This window comes from Panicum virgatum, chromosome 2K (assembly GCF_016808335.1).
Source record: "Panicum virgatum strain AP13 chromosome 2K, P.virgatum_v5, whole genome shotgun sequence".
Taxonomy (NCBI): Eukaryota; Viridiplantae; Streptophyta; class Magnoliopsida; order Poales; family Poaceae; genus Panicum; species Panicum virgatum.
In genome coordinates this window covers 13825205-13851990 of record NC_053137.1, presented here as the reverse complement: position 1 = coordinate 13851990, position 26786 = coordinate 13825205, and the positions used below count along the sequence as shown (strand labels likewise).

The 26786-nt window shown below is 46.7% G+C and overlaps 1 protein-coding gene across 3 annotated transcripts; it reads right to left on the bottom strand.

The window, feature by feature from the left end:
• Positions 1-22752: 22752 nt before the first annotated feature.
• LOC120667897 lies at positions 22753-26545 on the bottom strand. Of its 3 annotated transcripts, none has more exons than XM_039947889.1 (4): positions 26013-26532; positions 25841-25893; positions 23311-23388; positions 22753-23178 (listed from the first exon to the last, which is right to left on the bottom strand). In XM_039947889.1, the coding sequence occupies exons 1-3, from the start codon at positions 26418-26420 to the stop codon at positions 23361-23363; spliced, it is 489 nt and encodes a 162-aa protein (XP_039803823.1). In that variant the 5' UTR covers positions 26421-26532; the 3' UTR covers positions 22753-23178; positions 23311-23360. The 3 variants fall into 3 exon arrangements, with proteins under 3 accessions (XP_039803823.1, XP_039803830.1, XP_039803834.1); XM_039947896.1 differs by having other exon boundaries at positions 23311-23385; XM_039947900.1 differs by lacking the exons at positions 22753-23178; positions 23311-23388 and having other exon boundaries at positions 25202-25898; positions 26013-26545.
• Positions 26546-26786: the final 241 nt, after the last annotated feature.

The window sequence follows — 26786 nt, the reverse complement described above, 5'->3', positions numbered from 1 at the left end:
AAGAGGTGTGGTCCGAACGACAAGCACTTCGTAAGCCTGGTTCTTGGTGATCTCCCAAACTTCGGCTCACATGCTTTGTAAGAAGGCACGCATGCGAACCTTCCAATAAGTATAGTCCTCGCCGAAAAACACTGGGATCTTACCAAGACTCGCCATGGTCGCCAAGTGGTTTTCGAACCGGTTAAGGTACTAAAACCCTCAACCAAGCTCTGATACCAATTGAGGGACCGAAAAGGTGGCCAGAGGGGGGTGAATGGGAGCCGATAAAAAATTCTCGCAATTAAAAGCTTGTCTTAAGATCCCAAGAACACACACAACCCTTGAGTCCTAGGTGAAGTGTAGAGTAGTTATAGAAGAGCTATACTAACACAAAACAATCCTAGGACAAACGAGAACTGGCACGGAAACAAACATCGAGAAGAAGCAGCTGGAACAACGCATGGTATACCTCACCGGTTGATCCGACGCTTGAGTTTGAATGGCGTCGGTTCAACCGACGAGCAGAGCCGGCAGCACGAGAAAACAAGCACCGATTGATCCGATGCAGTGCCTTAGACAGCATCGGTTCAACCGACGATCCTGCACCAGATGATCCAACCAAATCGACTTAAAACATCGGTGCAGTTATCCAGAGACACCTCAAAATGAACAACTGAGCACCGGTTGAACCGACGAATTCAACTCCAAAACACCGGTGCAGTTGTCCAGAGGAACACCAAAACGATTTTTCTTGAGCACCGGTTAAACCAACGTCTAGAAAAATCTATACGCCGGTTCAACGATCCAAACCCCAAAACCCTAACAAACAAAGAACCTATTCACCGGTTGAACCGACGCAACATGACCACAAGCGTCGGTTTGACCGGTGATAGGTAAAAACTCTGTTTGAGTCCAGAAACGCTTTTCCAGTCCGCGCCTCGCCCAAAAACTCGATGATCGAAGGATCAAATCAAGTCCAAATCTCACCAAAATTCGTAGGCACGATCACAAAGGTCTTGTGAACATGTCCACAGAAGGAATCGACGAATCACTCCACGGTTTGGGAGGAATCGAAGAAATTCCGAGCAAGATTGGGGTTTTCTCAAGAATGTAACAACTTTGATTCGCGGGCACTCGTGATTCCGGAGGGTATAACAGTAGGCTAGATGGTTTTGAATCACTACATAGAGTCACGAAATCATCAAGAATCAAGCCATTAACGTGTACTCATGAATCGACAAAAGGAAATCGAAATTCAATCAAACGAGGCTCAAGATGAACGAAATCAAAGTGAATTCAAAACCCCGAAGGGCACAAGGAGGTGGGCCTCCTTTCCCGATCAATTCACGTACAAAGTCTTCACAAATCCATGGCTAAAATCCCTAATTCTAGAGAGGAGAGGAGAGGGACAGGAAGGAGAAGGGCGCCAGGCTCAGGGAGAGGTGGTGTGCTGCTCAGACCAAAAAGAGAGAGAGCGAGGGTGAGGGGGTATTTTACCCCAACAACTCTCAACCCAAAAGACTAAACTACCCCTAGACTCAATTAAACACTAGAAAGCCCGTAGGGGCAAAACCGGAAAAGATACATGGACTCATCCGATGGCCGAGGTTCTTTCTTCGAAACGAAGTCTTCTCCGAGATGCCGCCATGTCGATGAAGATCCGGTTCACGGCTTTGGAGGGTCCGCGAAACCCGGGTAGGTGGCCGGTTTTGAAAAAACCGCCAAAACTCCACGCGCGGAAAGATTCCTGCCTCCACGCCGTGGCCCTAGATGCCGTTCCATCCTCAGCCTTCTGACGGCCCTAGACGCCGCCCGACGCCCGTCACCTCCTCGCCCGCAGCGAGGCCCTAGACGCCGTCGACGCCCGTCAACGGTTCTGTCACTTAGAATAGACTAGCATCTCTTCTAGCATCTCCTGTATTCTTGGCACAACGTCCACATTCCTAGATTGTAGGATCTGAGGTTGACTCACGTTGGGACGTTGGTGTATATATGTATGAGTCTGTGGTGATCTATACGATTGAGCATTGCCTGCACATCTCATCTTACATGGTATCAGCTTTACTTGATCCTTCCCTTCCGCTGCATCTCTCGTCGGATCGCCATGGCCGACTCCCACTCCTCTATCTCCTCTGTGCACTCCTCTAATCCGTTTGCCTTCTCCTCCCCCGGTGCTCCACCTTCTGCTGCGACCATTGCCGTTCTCAACATCCACGGCCATGTCCCGGTCACCCTCGACATGGACGAGGCCAACTTCCGGCAGTGGCGTACGTTCTTCGAACTCACCTTCAAGAAGTTCGCCCTCACCAGCCACATCGACGGCTCCCTCGACGCCGTACTCATGTAGCACGATCCCGAGTGGCTCCAGATCGACGCCTATATCGTCTCTTGGCTGTACTCCACCATCTCCAAGCCCCTCATGGATGCTGTGTACCGCCCCGGCTCCTCCGCCTACGACGTCTGGACCAACATCATCGGCCTCTTCCTCGACAACAGTCTTTACCGCGCCGTCTACCTGCAACAGGACTTCCACAGCCTGCATCAGGGAGACATGAGCATCGCGGTGTACTACGGCGAATTGAAGAAACTCGCAGACAAGCTGTTCGACGTCGGTGCGGCGGTCACCAACCAGGCCTTGGTCATCAACACCCTGCGCCAGTGGCGGATCTAGAGGGTGGACCGGGTGGGCCGCGGCCCACCCTAAGATCCAGCCCAACAAGCTCATTTACTGTATTTTCTTTTTTTTCTAAAAGAAATTAACTATATTTTCAGTCTCACAACTAGTTAAAAAAATTTTGTTTGCATTGGACCACCCTAACATTGACATCTAGATTCGCCACTGCCCTGCGCGGTCTGAACCCCAAGTTCAGCCAGGCCATCACCGTGCTGGGGGCCATGAAACCGCCGCCCTCCTTCGTCTACACGTGCTCCTTCCTCATGCGGGAAGAGAAGCGCATCGCGCAATCCTACCGGATGGAGACCCATACTGCACTCCTTGCCGTCGGCTCTGCCACCATGCCGTCGCCCCCATCTCCTCCTGCCACTGGCGGCGATGATCGTTGCAAGAATCGCAAGGCCAGCGCCACCAAGAACTGCGATGCCGGCTCCTCTTCGACGTCCACACCGCGCCCCCCAGCATCTGGTGCATCGTCCCAGCCGCCCTCGCAGTGGGCGTCCGCCTCCATGGACTGGTGTTGTTTAGGCATGGCCCATCCAGGCTTGGCGTCCCGGCGTTCTCGGTGCCCGTCCTGCCGCTCCACCGCCTCAAGCCTTCACTGCCCTCGGCGCACCTTCGGCTCCCCATGACGCCAACCCGCCGTCCGTTCCCCCAGCTCTGTTCTCAGCGCTGCACGGCATGCCGGCGCATCAGCCTCAGGGTGGCGGTGACTTGTTCATGGACACCGGCGCCACCTCTCACATGGCATCCAACTCCGGTATCCTTTTCCTCCTCTTCTGCTCTCGCTGCTCCTCGTCATATTGTTGTTGGCAACGGAAATTCCTTTCCTGCAACTTCTTCTGGCCAAGCTCTCGTTCCCACTTCTAGTTCCTCTCTCTGCCTCAATAATGTGCTTGTTGCTCCTCATTTAATCAAGAACTTGATTTCAGTCCATGCTCTGACTTGAGATAATCTTGTTTCTGTTGAATTTGATCCCTGGGGTTTCTCCATAAAGGATCTTCGCACCAGGATGGTTTTTCTCCGATGTGATTCCTCCAGCGATCTCTACCCTCTGCACAACAAGATCACTCAGTCCAGGCCTGGCGAACATCAAGCTCTCCTGGCTTCTCCAGCTCCTGACTCTAAGCTTTGGCACTCTCGGCTGGGTCATTTGGGTCATGCCTCTCTGCATCGCATTTTACATTCTTTAGGTTATTCTTGTTCCAAATCTGACAATCATACATGTCATGCCTGTCGTCTTGGCAAACATGTACGATTGCCATTCTATAAATCCAATAATGTAGCTCACCTTCCTTTCCAACATTTGCATTCTGATGTCTGGATGAGTCCTTTTTTGAGCAACTCTGGCTATAAATATTATCTTGTGATCATGGATGATTTCTCCCACTTCACGTGGACCTTTCCGCTGCGTCACAAATCTGATGTTTTGCCCACGCTCATTTCCTTTCATGCCTTTGTTCGCACTCAATTTCAGCTTCCCATTATGTGCTTGCAAACTGACAATGGAAAGGAGTTTGACAACTCTGCATCCCATGCTTTCTTTGCAACACATGGTATTGTGCTTCGCCTAACCTGTCCCTACACTTCTCAGCAAAATGGGCGAGCTGAACGTGTGCTGCGTACAATCAACGATAGCATTCGTGCTCTCTTGTTCCATGCCTCGGTCCCAGCCTCCTTCTGGCCAGACGCCCTAGCGACGGCCACCTATGTTCTCAACCGTCGCCCTTGCCGTCCTCGCCAACATCACACCCCCTTTGAGCTTCTCTTTGGCACGCCACCTGACTATGCTCATCTTCGTGTCTTTGGGTGCTTATGCTACCCAAACACAGCTGCCACTGCACCACACAAGCTCGCCCCACGATCTGTTGCTTGTATCTTTCTCGGCTACCCGGCCGATCAAAAAGGATACAAGTGCTACGATCCCACCTCACGCCGTGTACTAATCTCTCGACACGTCTATTTCGACGAGTCGGTGTTTCCATTTCAGCAGGTGTCGTGCTCCTCACCACCTCCACGCACACCGGCGCCCGCGTCTCAACTGGTGATCATGCACGCCCATCCGCGACGTGGTCACCGTGCACCACGTGTTCCGGATCCACCCGCGCTATGGGCGGCGGCGTCAGCGCCAACGCCTCCTCCGATCGCTGTGGCGCCAACGACTTCCACGGTGGCCGTTCCAACGGCTGCTCCATGTGCCGTGACTCCGCTCGAGCCCCGTGCGGCGTCCACGCCCGTGCCATGCGCGGTCTCTCCGGCCCCTTCCCTGCACTATGACTCCAGCCCGACTGCGCCGACATCCTCGGAAGCGCCCACCGCCACAACACTTGGCCACCCATCTGCTTCCACTACAGATCCTCCTCGACATCCGATGGTCACGCGAGCACGTGATGGCATTCGCCTCCCCAACCGCAAGTACGCCCACGTGACGGACGCAACTCCGTCTGCACCGCCAACATCGGTTCGCGCCGCGCTGCGCGATCCCAAGTGGCAGGCCGCCATGCGCGAGGAGCACGATGCCCTCCTCTCCAATGGGACCTGGACTTTGGTTCCTCGACCACCAGGCGCTAACGTCATCACCGGGAAATGGATCTTCAAGAACAAACTACATCCTGGTGGATCTCTGGAGCGTCGCAAAGCCAGATGGGTTGTTTGCGGATTCACACAACGAGCGGGAGTTGATTTTCACCAAACCTTCTCCCCCGTTGTCAAGCCCGCCTCCATCTGCACGGTCCTGCATCTCGCCGCCTCTCGTTGATGGCCAGTGCATCAACTCGATGTCAAGAATGCATTCTTGAATGGCGAGCTGTCCGAGCAGGTCTACTATCACCAGCCCGCCGGTTTTGTGGATGCTGAACACCCCAACTACGTCTGCCAGCTTGTCGAGTCCTTGTACGGCCTCAAGCAAGCACCGCGCGCGTGGTTTGAACGCCTCAGCGCACGGCTACACGACATCGGCTTCAACCCTACCGGCTTTGACTCGTCGTTGTTTGTCGGGGTGATGACATTGCGTACCTCCTTGTGCACATTGACAACATCATCCTCACTGCGTCGACTGCTGATCTGCTCCATCACTTCATCAAGCTGCTGCAGTCATCCTTTGCACTGAAGGACCTTGGCCCCCTGCGGTTCTTCCTGGGTGTTCAAGTGCGACGTGATGATTCTGGCTTCTTCCTCACTCAGGAGCAGTACACGAAGGACATCCTTGAGCGAGCTGGCATGGCAAATTGCAAACCGGTGTCCACTCTAGTTGACACCAAACCGAAGTCGTTGGCTCAGGAGGGTGCCCCGGCCACAGATGCCATGCTCTACCACGGCATTGCAGGTGCGCTGCAGTATCTCACTCTCACGAGGCCGTACATTGCACATGCTATGAACTAGGCGTGTCTCTTCATGCATGCTCCACGGGACGCGCACTGGGATCTCATCAAGCGCATCCTCCGGTACCTGCGCGGCACGATCAATGACGGCATCCACATCTCGGCTACTCCATCCTGCGATCTCAGGGCGTACTCGGATGCCGACTGGGCCGGCTGCCCGACACGCGCCGTTCTACGTCCGGCTATTGTGTGTTCCTGGGCAAGACATTGGTCTCCTGGTCATCTAAGCGTCAGCCAACGGTGTCTAGGTCTAGCGCCGAAGCGGAATACCGGGCAGTGGCGAACGCAGCAGCCGAGTGCTGCTGGTTGCAGAACCTGCTTCGTGAGCTACATGTTCAAGTTGACAAGGCCACGGTCATATACTGTGACAACATTTCAGTAGTCTATCTCTCAGAGAATCCCATTCATCATCGGCGAACAAAACATGTCGAGTTGGACATACACTTTGTATGTGAAAAGGTGCAACTCGGCCAGCTGCGGGTGCTGCAAGTTCCATCTCGACACCAGCTTGCCGATATTATGACAAAGGGATTACGGTCGCCATTGTTCCAAGAATTCAAGGCCAGTTTGTGCATCCAGGGAGCTCAAACTGAGGGGGGGGGTGTAGAAGTAACGGTTCTGTCACTTAGGATAGACTAGCATCTCTTCTAGCATCTCCTGTATTTTGGCACAACGTCCACGTTCCTAGATTGTAGGATCTGAGGTTGACTCACGTTGGGACGTTGGTGTATATATGTATGAGTCCGTGGTGATCAATACGATTGAGCATTGCCTGCACATCTCCTCTTACACATATCAAAACCTCGCAGACATCCTCCAAAGGCATGGACTTCCCTTCCTCAAAAGACACATAAGAGTCACAGAAAAGCCTTGTGGTCTTGATTTCAAACTTGACTTTCTGGTACGAATATCACACATCTACTGTCATTTCTTTAAACACCATTAATATTCCATAACCCATCTATATATATAGTGTTTGAGACAGGAGCAATGAAATAACATATGTGGTTACTATGTCTGTGAGCACATCCACTCTTTTTGCGGTGGTGCAAAGAGAATGAAGCAATATTAATTCGATGTATTTATAAAATTAATAATAATTTTTTGCATTTAATTTTGTACAAGTATTAACTGAAGTATTGATGTTTGCACGTGACAGATTTGGAAAATGAAATAGGACTGTTTAACGAGATTTTGTACCATATGAGCTATATATGTGATATGGATCATCTGTGCTATATCTCCTAGCAAGAAGATAAAAGAAGCAAGGAAAAGAGAAGAAGCTAGTAACCTCGTGGGCCTCACGTACACGCACGCATGACATGACGAGCTAGTTGCACAAGAGTGCGTGCATGCTTGTGTGTAATCTAATTCTCAAGATCAGGGTAGTTTTTCTCACATGACAGCTAGTAATTCATATGGTTTGGCATCTCTGCATACACAAGAGAGAACACATGCACCTTGATGTATAGTCGTAGGAGACCGACTTCTTCCCTGATCGTGAGCATACATAACTGTAAGCTGAAGAGGTGGGCTGCATTCAGCTGGCCCCGCAGCTCAGAGAGTGTCTTCATGTCGATCGAATCACAGCCAACAACCAGGTGCGATCATCCAGCCGAGGGTCCCGCGGGGCAGTTCAAGAGAAAGGCGTCGCTTGTAAGCAGCGAGGCCTCGACACGTTACCCTATCTGCTGCCTATAAAAGGCCCTCACCGCTCCGTCCCAAGGGAGGTCTTCCTTTTGGAGGCTGCTAGGAGGAGAGGCCTCTCCCGATAAGATTCGGTCAAGAGCCCCTCGCTCCGCGATGTCTTCTTCTTCACCCTCCCATCCACCCCCGCCGCCCCTCTACCCCCGCTACCGATCGACCTCGCGCTCGCTGGCGTAATCGTCGCTCCAACCCCTCCCTCTCCCCTCCCCTCCCCTCCGCATACCTCCCGGCACCTCCACCTCCATCCGCACCCGCTGCCGACCTCCCCCTCGCCAGCGTCGCCTCCGACACCGGCGAGGACCGCCGCTCAAACTCCTCCCCCTTCACGTCTCCTCCGCCTCCACCGAACGCCCCCGTCCACCTGTTGTTCACCACCACCCGGCCAGCAGTGCCATCACCGTCGGCCTTGCCGCCCACACCCCGCCTCCTCCGCCGGGCCAACCGCACCCATGGCCATCCTTCTAAGGCCTCCGACCATGAAAACTCTCCAACCCCGAACCACCCCCCCAAACCCTAACCTGAACACTAAGGCCGCCAACCTCCGCCACTGCCTGCGGCCCCCTGCCGCTCTGCCCACAACCCGCCGGTGATGGAGTAGATCGCCAGAGAAGACGAGACGCCAATATTTATCATAATCCGGTTGTAATAGATTTCAATTTGCATCACACCTCCATGTGTGTTTGATATATATTTAATTGAATCATTTGTTTGTGAGTTGTTATTCTTATCTCTTCCATCATACATGAATACATGTAGGTAGTATTTTTATATAAACAATAATAGAAATAGTATATTAATATAACCCCCAACATCAAAATAAAAACTAAGTCTCATTACATAAATATATGAACAAAATAAAATAAAATAGAATTGTAGCACTAAACACTAAGTAATAAATCTCTGCTCAGAAAGAAAGTAAATGTCTTTCTTCAAACAGGAGACACATGAAAATAATAGAGTTTATCCATCGAGACCCACATAGCAATGTTGTAAAAAGAGTATAGCTTAGTGGGGAAGGGCTGGCTCCTTGTCAATTCTATCCGTGAAGCTGGAGAAAGTTTCTTTATAAAGATTCATCCAAGCAAAAGTGTAAACTATAATACCTTTGGTCCACCTCTTTTGGCATACTAGCCAATTGATCTGTGATTTTAGTCAACCCTATTACATTGAAAGCCCAAATTTAATAACCATACATAAAACTATAGTGCAACTAGCAAGGTGGCCCGCGCAAATAGCGCGGGTAGCTAGTTTTTATTTTTTTTCATCTTCAATTCCTTAAAATTTATGCATGCATGCACTTCTATTTGTCCTATAGCTGATGTATCTTTTCTCCATCACATATCTATACAGGCTCTACAAATTTACTATTGCAGGTGGCAAGGTACAATCTTCTCCTTTATATTCACCGTCCTCTATGGTCGTCATTACTCTCAAAATCTGACTTGTGTTAAGTTTTTTCTCTAATTTATTTTACTCATAGTTTTTTCTGTAAAGTAATGCTATTAAATTGTGCTTCTTCATGGCCATGACAATGGTTTGTTTAGTTGTTAACACGCTCCCTAAATTGCACACTAACGACTTGTTTGGTTGGACCACATCTCTTTCTAAGATTGCATTAGTTTTGGTCTCAATGGTGAAATCAAATTTTTCTTGAAGTTGAAACTGTTGTCTAAAAGTATTTACCAAATCATTTTTAATGGTAATATGGTAATTTTGAGAATACTTTACAAATTTAAAAGTAAGGAGAAACTGGAAAAGCTATTTTTTTTCTCCTCCTCTCTCCCCTCTATTGTAAGCCATTCTGGAATTTCATTTGGGTTTCTTTGATGAAGCCATTTTATTTTATGTATTTGGTAGAACTTTATCAAAAGCTATTAGAGAAGCTCAGCAAATAAACACGGGCTAATAATCGTCAGGGTTGCTTGCGTTATCGTCAAAGATACTGGTGTTTGATATACCAACATATAATGAAGGGCATGCAAGACTCAATGAATGTCATAGTCAAACCACTACTTAGTTTTCCATACATGATGATTGACTGTAATAATTTATATTTATTTATTTATAACTTGATAGAAAGTAGAAACATGCATCTTTCTAACACTTTCCAAATTAATATCATAGAAAAAAGTTCAAATGTTAGGAAGTGGCAATCTCTGTTACGTAGTTGTTATACTCTGCAGTGCCAACTTATTACAAAAGAAGGAAAAGAAAATTGTACCAGTAGTGGTAATACGGTAACAGCATGAAATTTGTTATTTATCGGAGCTTATTTTTGCTATATTGTAGCACCATATATTCTTTTGGCTTCCCATTGTGCCACTTATTACGTAAAACACCATGTATCTGCTCCCATGCATCACATATTTCAAATATGATTGCACACTAAAGTGTGAGATTGCACTTAATATAAATATCAAACCTACATGTATTTCTGATCTGATTCCCTTCCCTTGCACGTATCTCAAACCATCCACAAACTAAACGGAAGGCATATCCCACACCTTCGACATCTTGGGGCTTTGGTTGGGAGGGTCACCTCATCTGTTCTATTGTTTGGCACTGCCATTATGTCTTCTATTATCTGGCACTGCCATCTATGGCTTCTAATAGAGGTAGCTAGCACTGATGCTATTCCTTCTATCTATTGACAACAATGAGCTATAATATATATATAGGACGAGTTAATATTTATATATATATATTAATATTGTGTGTGTCATCTTTATAATATTGCTCTCCATCTTGGGCATCTAGAATTTTTATTTCAAATTTATTTATTTATTAATCATTTTTGGTATGGACTCTTTGGTCACATCCTAATTTTCCCTATTTTAAATTTAAAATTAGTTATTTAGTAATAGTATTTGATATGAACTTTTGAGTTAGTTTAGACTATTAGATCTTCGTAAAATCCAGCAGTACATTAGCTAAACGAAACATGCATTCAGCGGTCTGGTTGGGCCAGATGCTTGCGTGTGTTCTTGACCTGATTGATCAAACATGATGTGACCTCCATACGTCTAGCTAATAGAGCTCTTTCTGGCCTTGTTGGGTTGTTCCTCTTCTAGAAACTTCTAAAAGGGAATCTTGCATGCATGGAGTAATAAATGAACTATATTTGCAAAATCATGGGCGTAACTTTTTGCGACGAATCTAATGACAGTAATTAATCGATGTTTGGCTACAGTAATACTACAGTAATCATCCTCTAATCATGTGGTCAAAGGTCACATTAGATTCGTCAGGGTTCCTAGCTCAGGGGTTCTGGAGTTGGTTTTGTAAACTGACTTTATTTAATACCCCTAATTAGCGGTCAAAGTTGTGAACAGTTTCACTTATAGGAAAACCAAACAGGTGTGATGCCCTCTCGTTCTGAATACATGGTGTTCTCGACCTTGTGATGCCCTCTTTCATTCTGAATACATGTAGTTCTCGACCTGATCAAAATTAAATAATATGACCTCCATACTGTCTAGCTAATAAAGCACTCTCTTTATCTGTAAAAAAAATCTTGTGATGCCCTCTCTGAATACATGGTGTTGTGAATTTCGAAAGTATCAACTGAATGTTTATTTCCATCCAGTCAAAATCTAATATTTTAGAGTTCATATTCACTATGTATATGTGTTATCTTTTTTTTGGATTTAGTGTCTTGGCGAAATCCAAAGCCTTACTCTTCCCTTAAACTATGTGGAGATTTCCATCAGTGTACCAGAATGACTTCTAATGCTTACTTCAGAGTGCAGGGTCGCACTCTAATTGCGACCTGCATGCTTCAGGTGTTTACATATTTCAAAAACTGGCATATGCAAGTCTTGCAAGTTTAGGCCGTATGAATCAAGTCCTATTTTTCTTATTTTCTATTTCCAAATTTAGCTATTTAACTAATAGTATTCAACAAAGACTCTTTGATCTGGTCCTAATTCTTTTATTGTTTTATTTCAAAATTATATATTTATTAGTTGTATTTGACATGGACTTTTGAGCTAGTCTAGACCGTCAGATCTTTATAAATCCAATGGTGCAAATTCTTCTCTTTTTTAGATTAATATGGGAATTTCGAACTTCTCTCGGCGAACGTGTTGACTTTCTTTAACACTATTGTATTAAGATAATAATAGATAGATAGATTATTCCATGGCACTTAAGTGTTTCATTAGTTTCTCAACAATGTATTGTAAATAAACTTAATATTCTGTTTAATCCTACAAACATCACTGTACTCGTCTATAAAACACTAAAGAAGTAACACTTTACCAGAAACATCCCTAGAAAACAACTTGAGGAAGGACGCAAGCAGCAGCAGCAGCATCTTGAGGTGGCATACTGGCATACTAGCATGTGCCCTCAAGGATATGGAGGCGTTATTGTGAATGGCATGCATCAACACCATACAAACCTAGGCATAATGGTCCCCAAATAGCCACACAACAGAGGAACCGCCCGTCCTCCATCTGGCATGTGGGATAATAAGTAGAGATTTGTTACGGTGCTTGAGAGGAACCAGAGGTTCCTCCCATCGTAATTATTCTTAACCGTTGATCTTAAAAATAGAAAATATGTTGTTCAGAAAGTTAGTTTAGTAATCCTTATTCTGGAAGTTGACGCGCCGCAGAGAAAGCAATCCATCGCTATGCCTGTGCAGGGGCTCGCCGGCGGCTGCCGGCCTTCCAATCGAGCAAAGCAGACTCGCCGCCGGCCGGCCTTCCAATTGAGGGAAATGGACACAGAACCAAGCCGCTGTCATCCAGCGCCGCACAGAACAGCGCCCCTCGTGTGACGAGCAACGGGGGTTTGTCGCCCGGGCACCGCACGGCCCAGTGGTTCGCTGACCAGGTTAGTGCGAAGCTGCCTGTGGATTCCCGTCACCGACAACCAATGCAGAAAGACGAGTTTCAATTCAATATGTGTTTTTTCATCTGGATTTCAGGATTAAACTGTCTGCAGTAACGATTTTGGTTTGGCAACATCGAAGACAGCTTACTCAGTTCTTACTCCATTCAGACAAACACAATCATATACTAAAAGGGTATGGTTTTGCTCAAATCAAACCAAAGAGACATGCATAACCATCGTGAAGATACAGAAAGGGTAGTGTGGCTTGGAACACCCACCCACACACTAGCTTCCTCCCTGTGTGCTTGGCAACCTATTGACAACCAAAATTGGCAGCAACCTGAACAGACCGATCTGATCGGTCGAGGCGTTTGTAGCAGGTCGGACACGACCGATCGGTCTGACCGGTCCAAGGAGAGTCCGAGTACAAATAGTGGTTTTAATATATAGATTTAGATCTTGTAAAAGAATTTCTTGCGGGACAGCAAGTCCAACCCACCCTATAAACATATAAAGAGTCACGGCCGATTGAGAGATCCAACCCAATCGAATCTATCAAATCAATCTATTTTTTATCGTATTTACCTTTTCTCTTTACTCTACCTTTTCCAACCTCGACATGTTGTTCTTCCTTCGTCTCTATGGCGTTTGAGGACACCCTAGCTGGCTAGCCGAGCTTAGGGCAACCCAAGGTGTGCCTGCCCCGATGGGGTCCCTCCCTGGCGGGCGTTCGTTGGATCCTCGTCAGGCTGCCATGACGAGACCGGTCTGACCAGTCCACCATACCGGTCTGACCGGTTGGTGTTGCGGCGCTGCAAGGCGCGTCGCTGCTCGCCACACGTTCTAGTGTGTTCATTCGTGTGTTGGCCTTCGAATCGGCACCAACACAACCTGCCTGCAAACAACAATGTCGTTGCTCCTTAGAATGTTGTCTGGTTGTTCATCTTCAGAGTCAAGTCGTCTTCTTTTTTTTTTCTTTTTTTTGAGGGCCATTAAGAGTCAAGTCCTCCATCAGGATGCACAACTAGATAGCTGGAGCCTCTCAGCTAGGAGATCAGCCATGCCATAGCATGTCTCCAGAATATCAGAAATAATTCACACTATAACAGCGACCACCTTGACGAAATATTAGCCTATATCTCAAATCTCAATTGCAGACATGTAATGACGAAGTGGCAGTTGCATCGATGAGGACGGAGCATCGCCAGCGACCGGAGCAGAAGTGGGTAGCGCACATTCTTATTGTCCCACTCGCTGAGGACGGGTGAGTACCATCGGAGGTGAACCGTGTCGCTGGTGATGAGCGGCAGGAGCATTCTGGCCATGTAGCGGCAGCAGAAGCCGAGGCAAGTAAGCACACCATTGAGCGCTTGGTCCTCGATGGGCGGAGGGGGATGGCGCGGCGGTGGTTGGCGAGAGGAGTCCGGTCAGTTTGATTAAAGATAAAAATACCAAAGTACCCTTAGATGATTTTTTAAAGTTAGTTCCTGGTTCACAAAATTATGGTACCGGGTCCACAGCTTAGGTTCTTCATGATAGGTTCCTTCTAATATTTGACCATTGGATTTAGACCAATCAAGGGCTATCATTATTTCCAAGCACCGTAAAATTCCACTAATAAGTACATCGTCCGGATCCCTCCCATCCCCCTCCCTCCTACCCCCTCTTTCTTAGAGTGACTCGTGTACTTTCGCCTTGGTATGCCAAGGATTTTCACTTGTAACGCTTCAACTTCTCAATCAATGAAATGTAGGTGGAATCCCCTCCACGCCCCCCCCCCCCCTCCCCCCCACTATTTTTTCTAATACCTCATCAAGTGATGGATGGATAGGATTACCATGTTCTCTAGTGCTCATCTTCCGCCTTCCTTTATAAAATGAGAATGTGGACGAGCTAGCTGAAGTGAGGCTTATTTTGCATATAAATGTCAGTGTTAATTAGGATGCAGAGGATAATATAATGAACGGATCTTCAGATGAATGATATCCACATGTACCTATTGTTCAGTAGCTTTGTGAAGATGCTAGAGAGCAACACTCGGATGTTTGGCTCAGCCTTTTTTAACAAACATTCTGGCCTATTTTTCTCAAACATATAATCGAACTAGTACCATGCACGGTTTTCTGCCATTACTACTCGATCAGCAGATCACTCGGATCAGGACAACACAACGAATAATTCCTCACGTCTTCCGGAAGAAAGGGCTAGTCTGTCAAGCAATTCACCCTTTTGCACCCGGATGAAGATGTCAACTCCAATTAAAATGGTCAGAGACAACAAATGACTGAAATTCAAAGTTCAAATTCATACTACTGCTTGAGTGATCATCTCGAACCATGTAGCGGTGATGTTTGCTGATATGCTAACTGAACGTACTGTGTCCGAATAGATATGCCATCTGATAAAATCAAATGAGATATGCAAGTTGTTTTTTTAGAGGGTAAAGTCCATTTTTGACCATCCAATTCTTGCCTCGGTCTGGTTTTGGCCATTGAACTCTAAAACCGGGTATCTTCGGCCACTCAACTATGAAAACCGTTCATTTTTTACCATCGGGCTGTTCTGGGGGCCGGTTTCGCTGACGTGACGCCACATGGTAGTGGGGCCCACTTGTCAGCACTATCTCCCTCTCCTCTCTCTTTTCTCCTCTCCTTCTCCTCTGCTCCCTCCCGCCGGCGCTCCGCACCCTCCCCTGCTCGCTCCCGCCGGCGAGCCGCGGGGCCACGCCGCCCCCTCCCCTGCTCCCTCCTGCCGACGCTGGCTGCGCCGCCCCCTCCCCTGCTCCCTCCTGCCGACGCTGGCTGCGCCGCCCCCTCCCTGCTTCCTCCATGCACGACATGGCGTGCAGCGGCCATGGAGCTTGGGCTCACCGGCGACGGCGAGGGCGGCGGCTGGGTGGCTAAGGGCGCCAGCTAGGGAGCTTCAGCAAGGCTGGGCACATCATGGCGCCCCGTCGGCGTCCAGGCACACGATCTGCAGGCGGCCGCGGTGGGTGGATGGCCGGTGGGTGGCGGCTCAGCGCATGGCCGGCCGGGATGAGTCAGGGACGAGGTCGGGGAGGCCACGAGGAAGCTCCACGCGCGAGTAATTGGAAGAGGGCGAGGTAGTTTAGGCAAATTTGGCCGGAGGGCGGCGGGGTGCGATTGTGGCGGCAGCGACGCTCGCATGCGTGTGCTCGACGGGGTGAGGCGACGAGGCTTGCTCCCCCACCTCCGAGTGCGGGCCGGAGCAGGGTGCTGCCACGGGCAGCAGACGGCGGCCGACAGCAGGCGCGTCACGGTCTCGCTCCGGCTCCGCACGGGCAGTGGCGGCGCAACCTTCTTCCCCACCGCCGGCCGCCTACAATTCGTCGTCTCCGGTGAGGCTCCCTTCAATTCCGTGCTCATGGAGCTTACCCATCATCTCCTCGACCGATTCCGGTCCTCACCCGGTCGATTCCCCTTCCGCAGGTCCTCCTCGGCGAAGCTCCATCGCCACCGCCGTCGGACGTCGTCGCCCCGCCTCCTCGCTGCGGCTCCCCACACTGCGCTTGGCCGGTGAGCTTCGCCGCGCCCTTGGCCAGCTGGTGTGCGCACGCGCCCGACCTCCACTCGGCTCCTGGCCGCCTACCCCCGCCTGTCGCCGCGCCGAGCCGCTGGCGTGGACGCTGCGCCACAGGCCAGCGTCGGCAGGAGGGAGCAGGGGAGGGGGCGGCGTGGCCCCGCGGCTCGCCGGCGGGAGCGAGCAGGGGAGGGTGCGGAGCGCCGGCGGGAGGGAGCAGAGGAGAGGGAGAGGAGAAAAGATAGGGGAGAGGGAGATGGTGCTGACAAGTGGGCCCCACTGCCACGTGGCGTCCACGTCAGCAAAACCGGCCCCCAAAACAGCCCGATGGTCAAAAATGAACGGTTTTCATAGTTGAGTGGCCGAAGATACCCGGTTTTAGAGTTCAATGGCCAAAACCAGACCGAGGCAAGAATTGGATGGTCAAAAATGGACTTTACTCTTTTTTAGAAAAATGGAAACTTTATTAATTTCAAGTTTGATACATCGAGGTGATACATCGCCCTGAAATGTTCCCGGCCTCTGTCCTAATGACACACAACCTTACAAAAAAAGTTTTTCATAGAAGCCAAGCACATTAATAGCTATCAATCACTACTACAGAATAGGCCTGTGTTCCAGGCCATTTGTCCCGGTTACCTTTGGGCCCGGGACAAAAGGTGGCTTTTGTCCCGGGTCCAACGGCTAGCCGTGCCAACGTGGGGGACAGGGGCTTTTTGTCCCGGGTGGAGCCACCAACCCGGACAAAAGCCCCCCCCCCTTTTTATCCCAGTTGGTGGCTCCACCCGGGACAAAAGGCCCAACCCTTTTATCCCGGGTGGTAACACCAACCGGGACAGAAGGGTACTTTCAGCAACCGCATCCAGTACGCTCCTGATGCCTCCAACTCCTGGGCATGATTAAATTGGAGCCTTCTCTAACTACTGCTATCTTCTGGTGGCTGTAGTATTGTCCTGGTCTTACACATATATATCTTATTTGAGCTCTCCCTGAAGATGTTTGTATATATAGCGAGAGGAACAAAAATGCAAAAATAAATACCACCTTCGACTCTCGAGTGAGCACCTAATGCATTCTTGAGACCATGTATTCGGATTAAAATGGTCTAGCAATTAATTCTTGCTGCCAGCATCCCACTTTGTTCAAGAGAATTACATGCATGTACTTTTGGTGTGCCACAAATCAATTCATTGTGTCATGTCTCTATTCTCAAGCCCTATTTGGGAGAGCTCCAGTTCCAGGACCTATAGTAAAATGAGTGAAATTGTAAAGACACTAAATAAAGTTCCTTTTATATAAATAACCTTAAGTCAGGTAACTAAGAAGTGTTACGACTCATCACACACACACTTCCTAGCTATCTGCACTGTCTGTTTGCTGCCGCATCCTCCAGGCCGTACCATTGCAAGGAAGAAGGGTTGCGAAGCACATCCTCATCGTTTTCAATAGCATTCAAGCACATCAGAGGCATGTCGAGGTAGCTACGAAGTAGCCAGCGGTCTGAAGCAGAGCCTTGCTCATTTAAGAACAGCAGCTCCGGCCTCCGTCAGCGTGACTACCATGCCGTGAAAACAAGGGAACGGAATGAATTGGTGCATTGCAACCGGTAGAGTCAGCACTTGTCATAGAGTTACCAAAGTGGGGGCTTGTCTTGAACATTATTGGTGTCTCTGATGCCTCCGATCCGATTCCTATCTTCTCTAGTAGCTTATTCCTTTATCATAGAGCACCATATATATGGATCGCACTATCTTTTCGGTTCTCTTCATCTGCCAAATTTTATACGCATACTTGTGCAGCACAAGAAAGTAGATGAACCAAAGAGAGGTTTGGTGTGCATATAAATACAATATAATAAGGAACACATAACTCATGTGTTGTACCGCGTGCATCTACCTAGTACTTATGATTGTAGCTAGTGAATATAAATACTTGCTGACGGGCGACAGTACTCCATAAGTGGGTTTACTAGTCAATTAATTGCTTTGTCGAAAAACTAGAGAACAAGACACGGTTCAAACATATGATTTGCCCTGGGTTTTCACATTTGAATAATGACTCCCACACCTCATCATCATGAGAAACACTGCTTAATTAATCAGCATTACATCATTGATTGTTTGTAAGTTCAGGTACCATATTAGTCTGTGCTTCTATAATGCTACTCATCATTTTGTATCAGTTATACAGTTAAAGAAAATATATAATATAAATTTGATACTCAAAATAAATGAGCTAGCATGCCGGAAAAGAAAGAAATATATATGCACAAAATGAATGAGCTAGCATGCTAGAAAAGAAAGAAATATATATGCATGGAATAGAAGCACAGACTAATGGTACCTGAACATATAAATGGAATGTTGAGTTTCACCTTTTTATTTCCTTAGAAAGAAGAAATGAAATGGAACTCCAACCCTTCTAGTTACTTTCCATGAGTCGTAGGATAATGGAAGCCAAACAATTGATGGATCAAATCGTCAGAGTTGATTATAGTAGAAAACGCGATGTACTGTTCTACTAATTCTTAATTAGCTCAGCAGCGCAGAGTTCTGTCTTGAGCAATTTAAGGTTGTAGGAAGCAAATAAAAAGCTTCTATTGTCTTGAAAAATCGCCCTGCAGCTATCTAGTGAATTTGGTTGAAACTAAAACATGCAGCAGGATGAACACCTCATACTCATGCAGATACTTACAAAGGTTGTCTCTGACCTCTGCGACCGTACACGACCATATTCTTACAGCAAATTCAGCTCCAAAGCTTATCACCAAAATAGACTAGAAGTTCACCTATCTTAGGGGAAAAAAACTAAAAGCAAATTCTATTATTTATTTTCCATCCGCTCTTGACTAGGGTATTCAAAGCAATGACTTTCAACGCTTTGCTTGTGATCCGAACTGATTTCCTTTTTGTTTTCAGGCTGCAAAAACGAGGTGAACCATTTTTTCTACATGAATGCAGGGTCAGGCTCCATGAATGCAGGGTCATTGTGTTGGTTGCCTTGGATACCACAGCCAGGCTCTACGGATGCAAAAGGCAGGTCAGAGCCTTGCTCGCTGGGAACGCAGCTGGCGGCTGTTCCCCGTGGGCTGGGTGCATTGATTTGATTAGTATATATATATTAACTGATATTAATGTATGTTAAAGAATATTAAGATATGACAAAATGAATTAAGGACTACTGGAGTATAATCATGAAAATAAACATCATGGTGATGATTATTTTATAATTTTATTTTTCGCATCATGTCTTTATGCGTGCAACCAAACAACATCTCCAATGTAACCTGGTTGGAGCGAACCATGCAATTAAATAAGCAGCTCTTGCATGCGCATGGCCTGGCCATGGGGGCATGGTTCTCTGATGCGAACTAGACTAGTAGGGAAGCGAACCAATCACGCCATACGATACGAGTTCACCAAATGCACAATACCACCTGTTACTAGTGGCGGATGCAGGATGAGAGGCAAGGGGGGGCTGAAACAATGGAGATGTTGATTTGTGTGAAAATTTAATGGTGATTTGATGTTTTTGCTATAGTGTTTTACGTGTAATTAGGGGAGCTTAGGGGGGCTGGAGCCCCCCTGCTGGATCCGCCGCTGCCTGTTACTCAAAGCATTGATATTTACAACAAGCTTTGAAGCCTAGCTATCTTGTTGTAAAAGACCATCCCCATACTTGCAACCCACCAGATGACAACAATAAATTATCAACTAACTCCACTCCATGTACACCCCCCCCCCCCCCCGGTCCATTCAGATGTCATGGGATCACACCGGAGTCAATGATATCAACCTTGCGACAATCATTCATTGACAATTTTACAAATATTTGTATTTTCTCATGATGCCTCTGGTTCCTAGCTCGTTCCTCAATCACTCATACATGAAAGCATAAGAGCACACTGGCTACAAATTAAAAAAAAAGTGGGGGGGGGGGGGGGGAGGTCTTGAAATCTACTACTATGAACTGCTATTTCAGTTCTAGAGGCTCCACAGGCGAGTCTACTCACCACCCTATTGTGGTATATCTTGAGCTACTATGTGCTACCCTTTAAGTAGGAATGCATACAAACTACAGTAAGACATTTATTAAGAAAGACCTACCAATTCACCATTCCACTTTATTAGTTTCGAATTTGTAGCATTACTTCTTTATCTCTATACATCTACATCTGCAGAACTCAAGTTCATTCAAGATCCTCTATTAATTTTGCATCAGTTATAATACGGATATCTAGAGGGACCCCAACAAAAATAAATTTCATTGTAGATCTTTAGAAAATTCCATTTTACTACACTTACAAATTCATTTGATCCACTTACCCCCACCCACCCCGAAATATAGGCTTGATTTTATTCCCTTGAACTATTTCAATTGGTCAAATGTATTTATTTGTTTCTCCTCATACAAAATGAGTTCTAAGTTCAAATTTTGCAATGTGACTTGCTTGTAACATGATATCCTACGTTAGAGAAATACTTTAGAAAATTTTCACAATTACTTTTCATACAGTTTTGTATCTCTAGGATTAATTATGTCTTAAATGTTCCTAACCTTTGAAAACAACCATAAACAGTTAATGTATTTTCTAACACAATGCATCATGTTCTCTATTCTTCACAAAGTTTTATCTTAAAACTTGATTTGTACATGAAAAATCATAAAAAATAAATAATCTCAGTAGGGGGCAGATTGGACCAACCGAATATTTTGAGGGAGTAAATCAAGCCTAAATTAAGGGGTTAGGCAGACAAAGTGGTGTGGTGAGGGTAGTAAAATGGAATTTTTGATAGATCTAATAAAACCAATTTGGTATCATAAATGTTGGTACTCTTTTTAGTAAGATTGGCCAAACTTAAAGTAGTTTGACTTAAAACAGCATTAGAAATAGATTTATTTTGGGATGGTGGGAGTACTTCTTTTGTAGTCAAATATGGGTCTAATAAATAAGAAAACATCCAACACAAATGTAGTGGATGAATTGCTCTGAGGTAAAAATGAAAAAAGAAACGCACTTGCATAGCTACAGAAGAATCGGCATTGATTCTTACGTGTAGGTATAATTTGTGCCAATTTGAAGCATATGCACTACTAACAACTCTAAACTGCATGTTCTGATACGAGACAATCCTGAGAAATGCAAATCAGTGGACCAATATATCGTCCACTTGCTCATCTGCATGTCTTGTCTGTAATCTTGCTGAAAGATCCCAGCAGACTCAATGTCAAACTTGCCAAAGCCATCTGTAGACAATTTTACATACATTTGCCTTTTCCCATGATGCCTCCAGCTCCTACTTAAGCTCAATCGTTCCACAACTCACGCATATGTGAGAGACTGAGAGCACAAGAGAACTTTAAGAAAAGAAGGGAAAGAAGTCCTGAAATCTATTATATCTATTATGCACTACTAGCTCTGTCCACACATCAACTAACTCGATCTGTATATATATGCTTCACAACCCGATGCAGTTTTTCTAGAGCTAATCTGAACTAGGCTTTCCGTGCTACTAATTTGTTGTACAACAATAATAAGACATTGATAACGAAACAGCAACTACCTCATTTATTTTCCTCTTTATTTATTTCTGATTTGTACTAGTCTCCTAAAAAGATCAAACCCCGATGTTGTCCTAAAAATAGAAGTGATATATGAATGCACAATTACTAAGTGATGGAGGAGGGCCACATAGTAATGTCGACGTACAGTCCTTTGAATTTATTTGGATTAAGAAATGCAATATTCGAGGATCTTGTTTGGTTGAGGGTTGGGGAACGGAGAGGGCTCTTTGATCATTTTTCTCATGGGATGTACATAGTATAGAAAGATGAGCTGAGATCTCTCACAAATGGATGCCAAAAAAAAATTTGACAATGTAAAATATTCCGCAAATTATCACTCCAATATGTCAAAGTTGCAAGAAATTTTTATATATATGGAAGGCTTAAGCTATATTTATTCCAACTTCCAAGACAGTCATATGCAATTGAACACTACAATTGCTATATTTGCACGCATACCAGGGCAGAGAAAAAAGTGCTTCAAGTCAAGAGTTTAGGTAGCCTTGCATTCCTCACGCCTCATACTCCTATTCTTGATTGTTTCTCATCAGAGACTACCTCCCTTATTCTCTCCAGCAGTCCAGCTCCGCTGAGTTTGAACTCAGTCTGAATAAGTTGCCTTTGCTCTGGCATGTATATATAAAGGATATAGTAAAAGTATCACTGTCTCATTTTATCTATTTTGTTTGGTATCAAGTAAATTCCGATAGCAATGATGACAAAAAAAAAACTGTACAAACCTACATTGCTGTGCTTAAGTTCCTTTCCTTGTAGACTAGAGCGTCTTGCAGGCCGGACTGAGAAAGGGTCCATTTATTTTGAAACTAAACCAGCGCCAAGCCCACGCAGATAGGCCTGCCACTGCCACCATTTTCAGTGCAAAAATAAATGTTTTAATTGTTTCAGGCCAGCCCTTCTTTTGGGCCACTATAATCAGGCCGGGTCTAATTTGCTCAAGCATACACCTTCAGGTGTTTTTTTTAGAAAAGAGAATCGCTCCTGCCTCTGCAAAAGCACACAGGTATCAGTAAATACTTTTCTGCACTAAGAGAGATTCAGTTTTGCCAGTTGCAGTTTGAAATGGGGTTTGTCTGTAACTTTAGTTCCCATTCTGTGTTTATTTGTATATCATACTGCGTTCTTCTGTTGATGGAAAGATGGGCAGCTCTCTTGTATACTACAAAACGACATGTACATGGTGCTACTCGTATACACAAGAAGCAATGCATCCCAATTCAGGAAACATGCCGGGATCATTGCTGCTGTATCATGTCATCGTGAACTGGCAACTCTTTTATCATCAGAACACGCCTTCTCCTCCCCACCCAGGTGACCCAGTCAGGATCCCTTGACACAACCCTGTACCCTGCTTTGGCGTAGAGGCCTCGAGCGCCATCGTCATCCTCATATGCCCTGAGAACCATGAATCTGTGCTTCCATTGGAACCCTAGTGCCTCACAAGCCTTCAGCAGTGCCGTCCCTACCTTCCTCCTCCTGCAGGCATGAAAAAGTATATGCGCATGAAGAGAACTGATTCCGGAATCTGGAATGTTAGGATCTTGGACTCTTGGCGCCAATGGGCAAGTAGAGCTGTGGAAGCTAAGAAGTGTGAATGTTATAGGGTACCTGAATGACGGTAGCACTGCAATTCCTGACACATAGAGGCAGGGGCGAAGCTAGCGCTCAGTCAACCCTGGTGCCCTACTTTAACATGCATTTATCTGGATTGTCAGACAAATTTTAAATTTTCCCTATTTCTATCCAATTTGAATTTTAACAAAATTTAAAATGATTCTTTTTACCAAATACAAAACAATATAGTTTTCTCAACCATATTTTTCAATAACCTCCAATAGCTTGTCTTTATTGGATTGGTAGGCCAAATTGAAAGTGATCGGGTGCTCTAGTCTATGGGGGTTGAATTAGACACAATTAAAACTATAATCTATGGCTCCAACTAGTTTGCACAAAACCTAAACTAAAATAAGCTATCTAGATGTGCAACTACGGTTCATCTTAGTGTGAAACCCTCATCCCAAAAGAGTTTTGCAACCCATAGCCAATCTTAGCAAGATACTACACTAAAAAAGTAAAGGCACACAAGTTGTAATATGAAATACGGAAGCTTAAAGGGAGGGATGAGAGGAAGCGAACTCTCGACACAATGATTTATCTCGTGGTTCGGTTTGCCACAAAGGCGCCCTTACATCCACGTTGTTGAAGCACTCACTAAGAGTATCGCTTCCCGGCAATCAAGTCTCTTCCTTGAACACAATCACGGTCACCTTGATCCCGATCTTCACTAAGGGAGATTGCCCACGAAGGAGGGGTCTCTGTCCCCCGCACAATATTGTCGACGCCGCTCCACACCAAGCCGGAGAGTCGTTGACGTGCCGGCAAGCCACCAAAGCTCCAAGGATGGCCGGCGCACCAAGGTACAAGGATGGTTCACTCTAGAACCACAGCACAAGGATCTAAACCTTGCTTGATCACTCACTCAAGAGCTAACCTTGCACTAACACTCACAAAACTTGTGCTAGGAACTAAGGATTTGATCTTTATGCTCTTGGATGGCTTGGAGATGTTCTTGGGTGTTTGTGGGATGTTCAGCAACTCCAGCAAACTTCAAATGGCCGGGGGAACACATATATATAGGTCACCAACTCAAGAGAGCCGCTACTAGCCGTTGGCCAGTTTTCTGCGTAACCATCGGAACATCCGACCAAAGGGCATCGGTTCTTCCGGTCACTCTGCGCTCTGAACTAGCCGTTGGCTTCTCTGACACGGCCGTAGCACCTTCAGGGACCATCGGTTGAACCGATGCTTAGGCGTCGGTTCTTCCGGTGACACTTGATCTGCAGATAGCCGTTGCTCTTGCTGACGTCGTTGCACCGACGCCTTGCTCCGACGCACCACCGGTTCAACCGGTGCTGAAAGCTTGACTGCTGCACGCTTGACTACGTCTCTGGAACATAGTACGTTGAATGCACCGATGCCTCTCTTGACACCGTCGGTTCATCCGGTGCTTCGCTTCTTTCTTCACTTGATTTCCAGAGGCGCACAGGCTTGTGCCAAAGCCAGGCCGTCGGATCTTCCGACAACCATCGGATGCACCGATGCTATAGGCATCGGTTGTTCCGGTGCTTCTGATTTCAGTAGAACTCGTCCAATTCAGCGTTTCTTTGAGTTCTTTCTTCGTGTATTGCTTTGTATGACCTTTTTACTTCATCCTTGGGATCTAGAAATGTTCACTTAATAAAAGCATTAGTCGTATTGATTGCGTTGTCATTCGATCACAAAAATCACTCGAAATGGCATAAATGGTGCCATGTTCGTTACACAAATATTTTAGTAAACTAAGCATAAAGCAAGTAAATAATATAATGAATAGCCGTGTTGTATTATAGAAGAAATAAGAGAGAAAACACTCAGATAGTTAGATTCAATTCAGTCAAACAGTATTTGTATATTTGCACAACTTAATTTTCAAGGTTCAGGTCATGAATTCTTCCTCTTGTTTTTTTTTGTCCTTTAGGTTTGCAAATGTGAAAGCATCTTATTCCATACCGTACAAAAGCTACCAACAGATCTGAGCTTCATTTCAAGTTTAAATTAAAATAACAACTAGAAATAGGTATGCTTTTTTTCGACAGATGTCGCACACCATGTAATCAACTAATAATAGTTTAGGTGATTTTGAATAACTAGTGCCTGCAAGCCAGTGCTAGCGTGGAGCATATATAGCAGCCAAGCCATGTTTGTCGATTGGTCGGACTCAGTACTAGTACTATACTCTTTCTCATCGATGCTTCACTAACTAATGAAGTACTGGATAAATCGTGCCCTTGCAAGAAGGCCGAGCCAGGTGCCTGGTGCACACGGTTGTCGCAGGGGTGGTGCACAAACGTTGGGATACGGTTTAATAGCTCGTAAAACATTTTTGTAGCCTGGTGCCTGTGCACCAGGGTGGGTTAACGTGGCTTCGCCCCTGCTACTCGATTCAGATTGATGTACTAATGGTAACCTAATCCAACCCAAAAGATTGAAGTTAAGCACTGCCTGTTTCAGAACCCGCAGGCAGAGGAAAACAGCGCAACGATTTCAACACTGCAACCACTGATTCGAAGCCCAGATAGCAAGAGCATGAGTCAGTCACCTGTCCGGCGGCGAGTTCCTCACCCTGTAGATGAGCGCCGACAGCACCTCGGCCTAATCTTGACCCAACACAAGCAACGAACAGCACCGTTACCACCACCAGAGATTCAGCACATGAGCAGAATCAGCAGATCAAATCAATGAGCGGGGGCAGCTCAGATGCGAGCATGTACTTTGAAGAAGTCGAAGAAAAAGTCGTTGAAGAGGGCGACGGGGACGTGGAAGGCCTCGGCCTGGACCTGCGCCACCCGCCGCATCTCCTCCCCGACCCGCCCCATCCGCCGCACGCCCCACCCGGCCTCCCGCGCCAGGTACCCGTCCTCCTCTTCAGTAGCAGCGGCCGCCGCAGCAACCCCCTCCTCCGTCGCGGGCAGGCAGCAAGGCAGCCCCACCCATCCCGGCCTCCTCCTGCTCGCAAGAAGCCTCTTCTTGGCGCCGCCTCCATGGACGCCGGGCCTGTAGGGAGCGGGGCCGGGCCTGGCCGCGGCGGCTACCCCGCGGCAGGCGGCGCAACGGCGGGACCGGGAGGACGGCGAGAGGGGCTGCGGGAGGAAGAGCGGGGACGCGCGGAGGGCGGCCATGGATTTGGATTGTGGAGGCGTCGGCTTGGGGAATGGGGAGCGTGTGGACCGTGCGAGACGGCCGCTGCCTCACTCAGGCAGGCTGAGTGCCGGCCGGGCCTGGAATCGGAATTTGTGATTCCATTCGACCATTCCACTCCATTTTGCCAACAACCTCATTCTGGAATTGATTTGATGATTCAGAGCCAGATAGGAAGAGTAAAGTTTGTTTGACCCTCTAAATTTGTGGCAAGTTTTAAAAAAACGCGTAAACTCAAAAATAGATAACGACCCTATCTATCTTTATAAAACCAGATAAATTACCCCATAAAATAAGTCAAAATGGGATGTGAAGTGGTTTTGATGCTGGCATACAGGACCCACCAG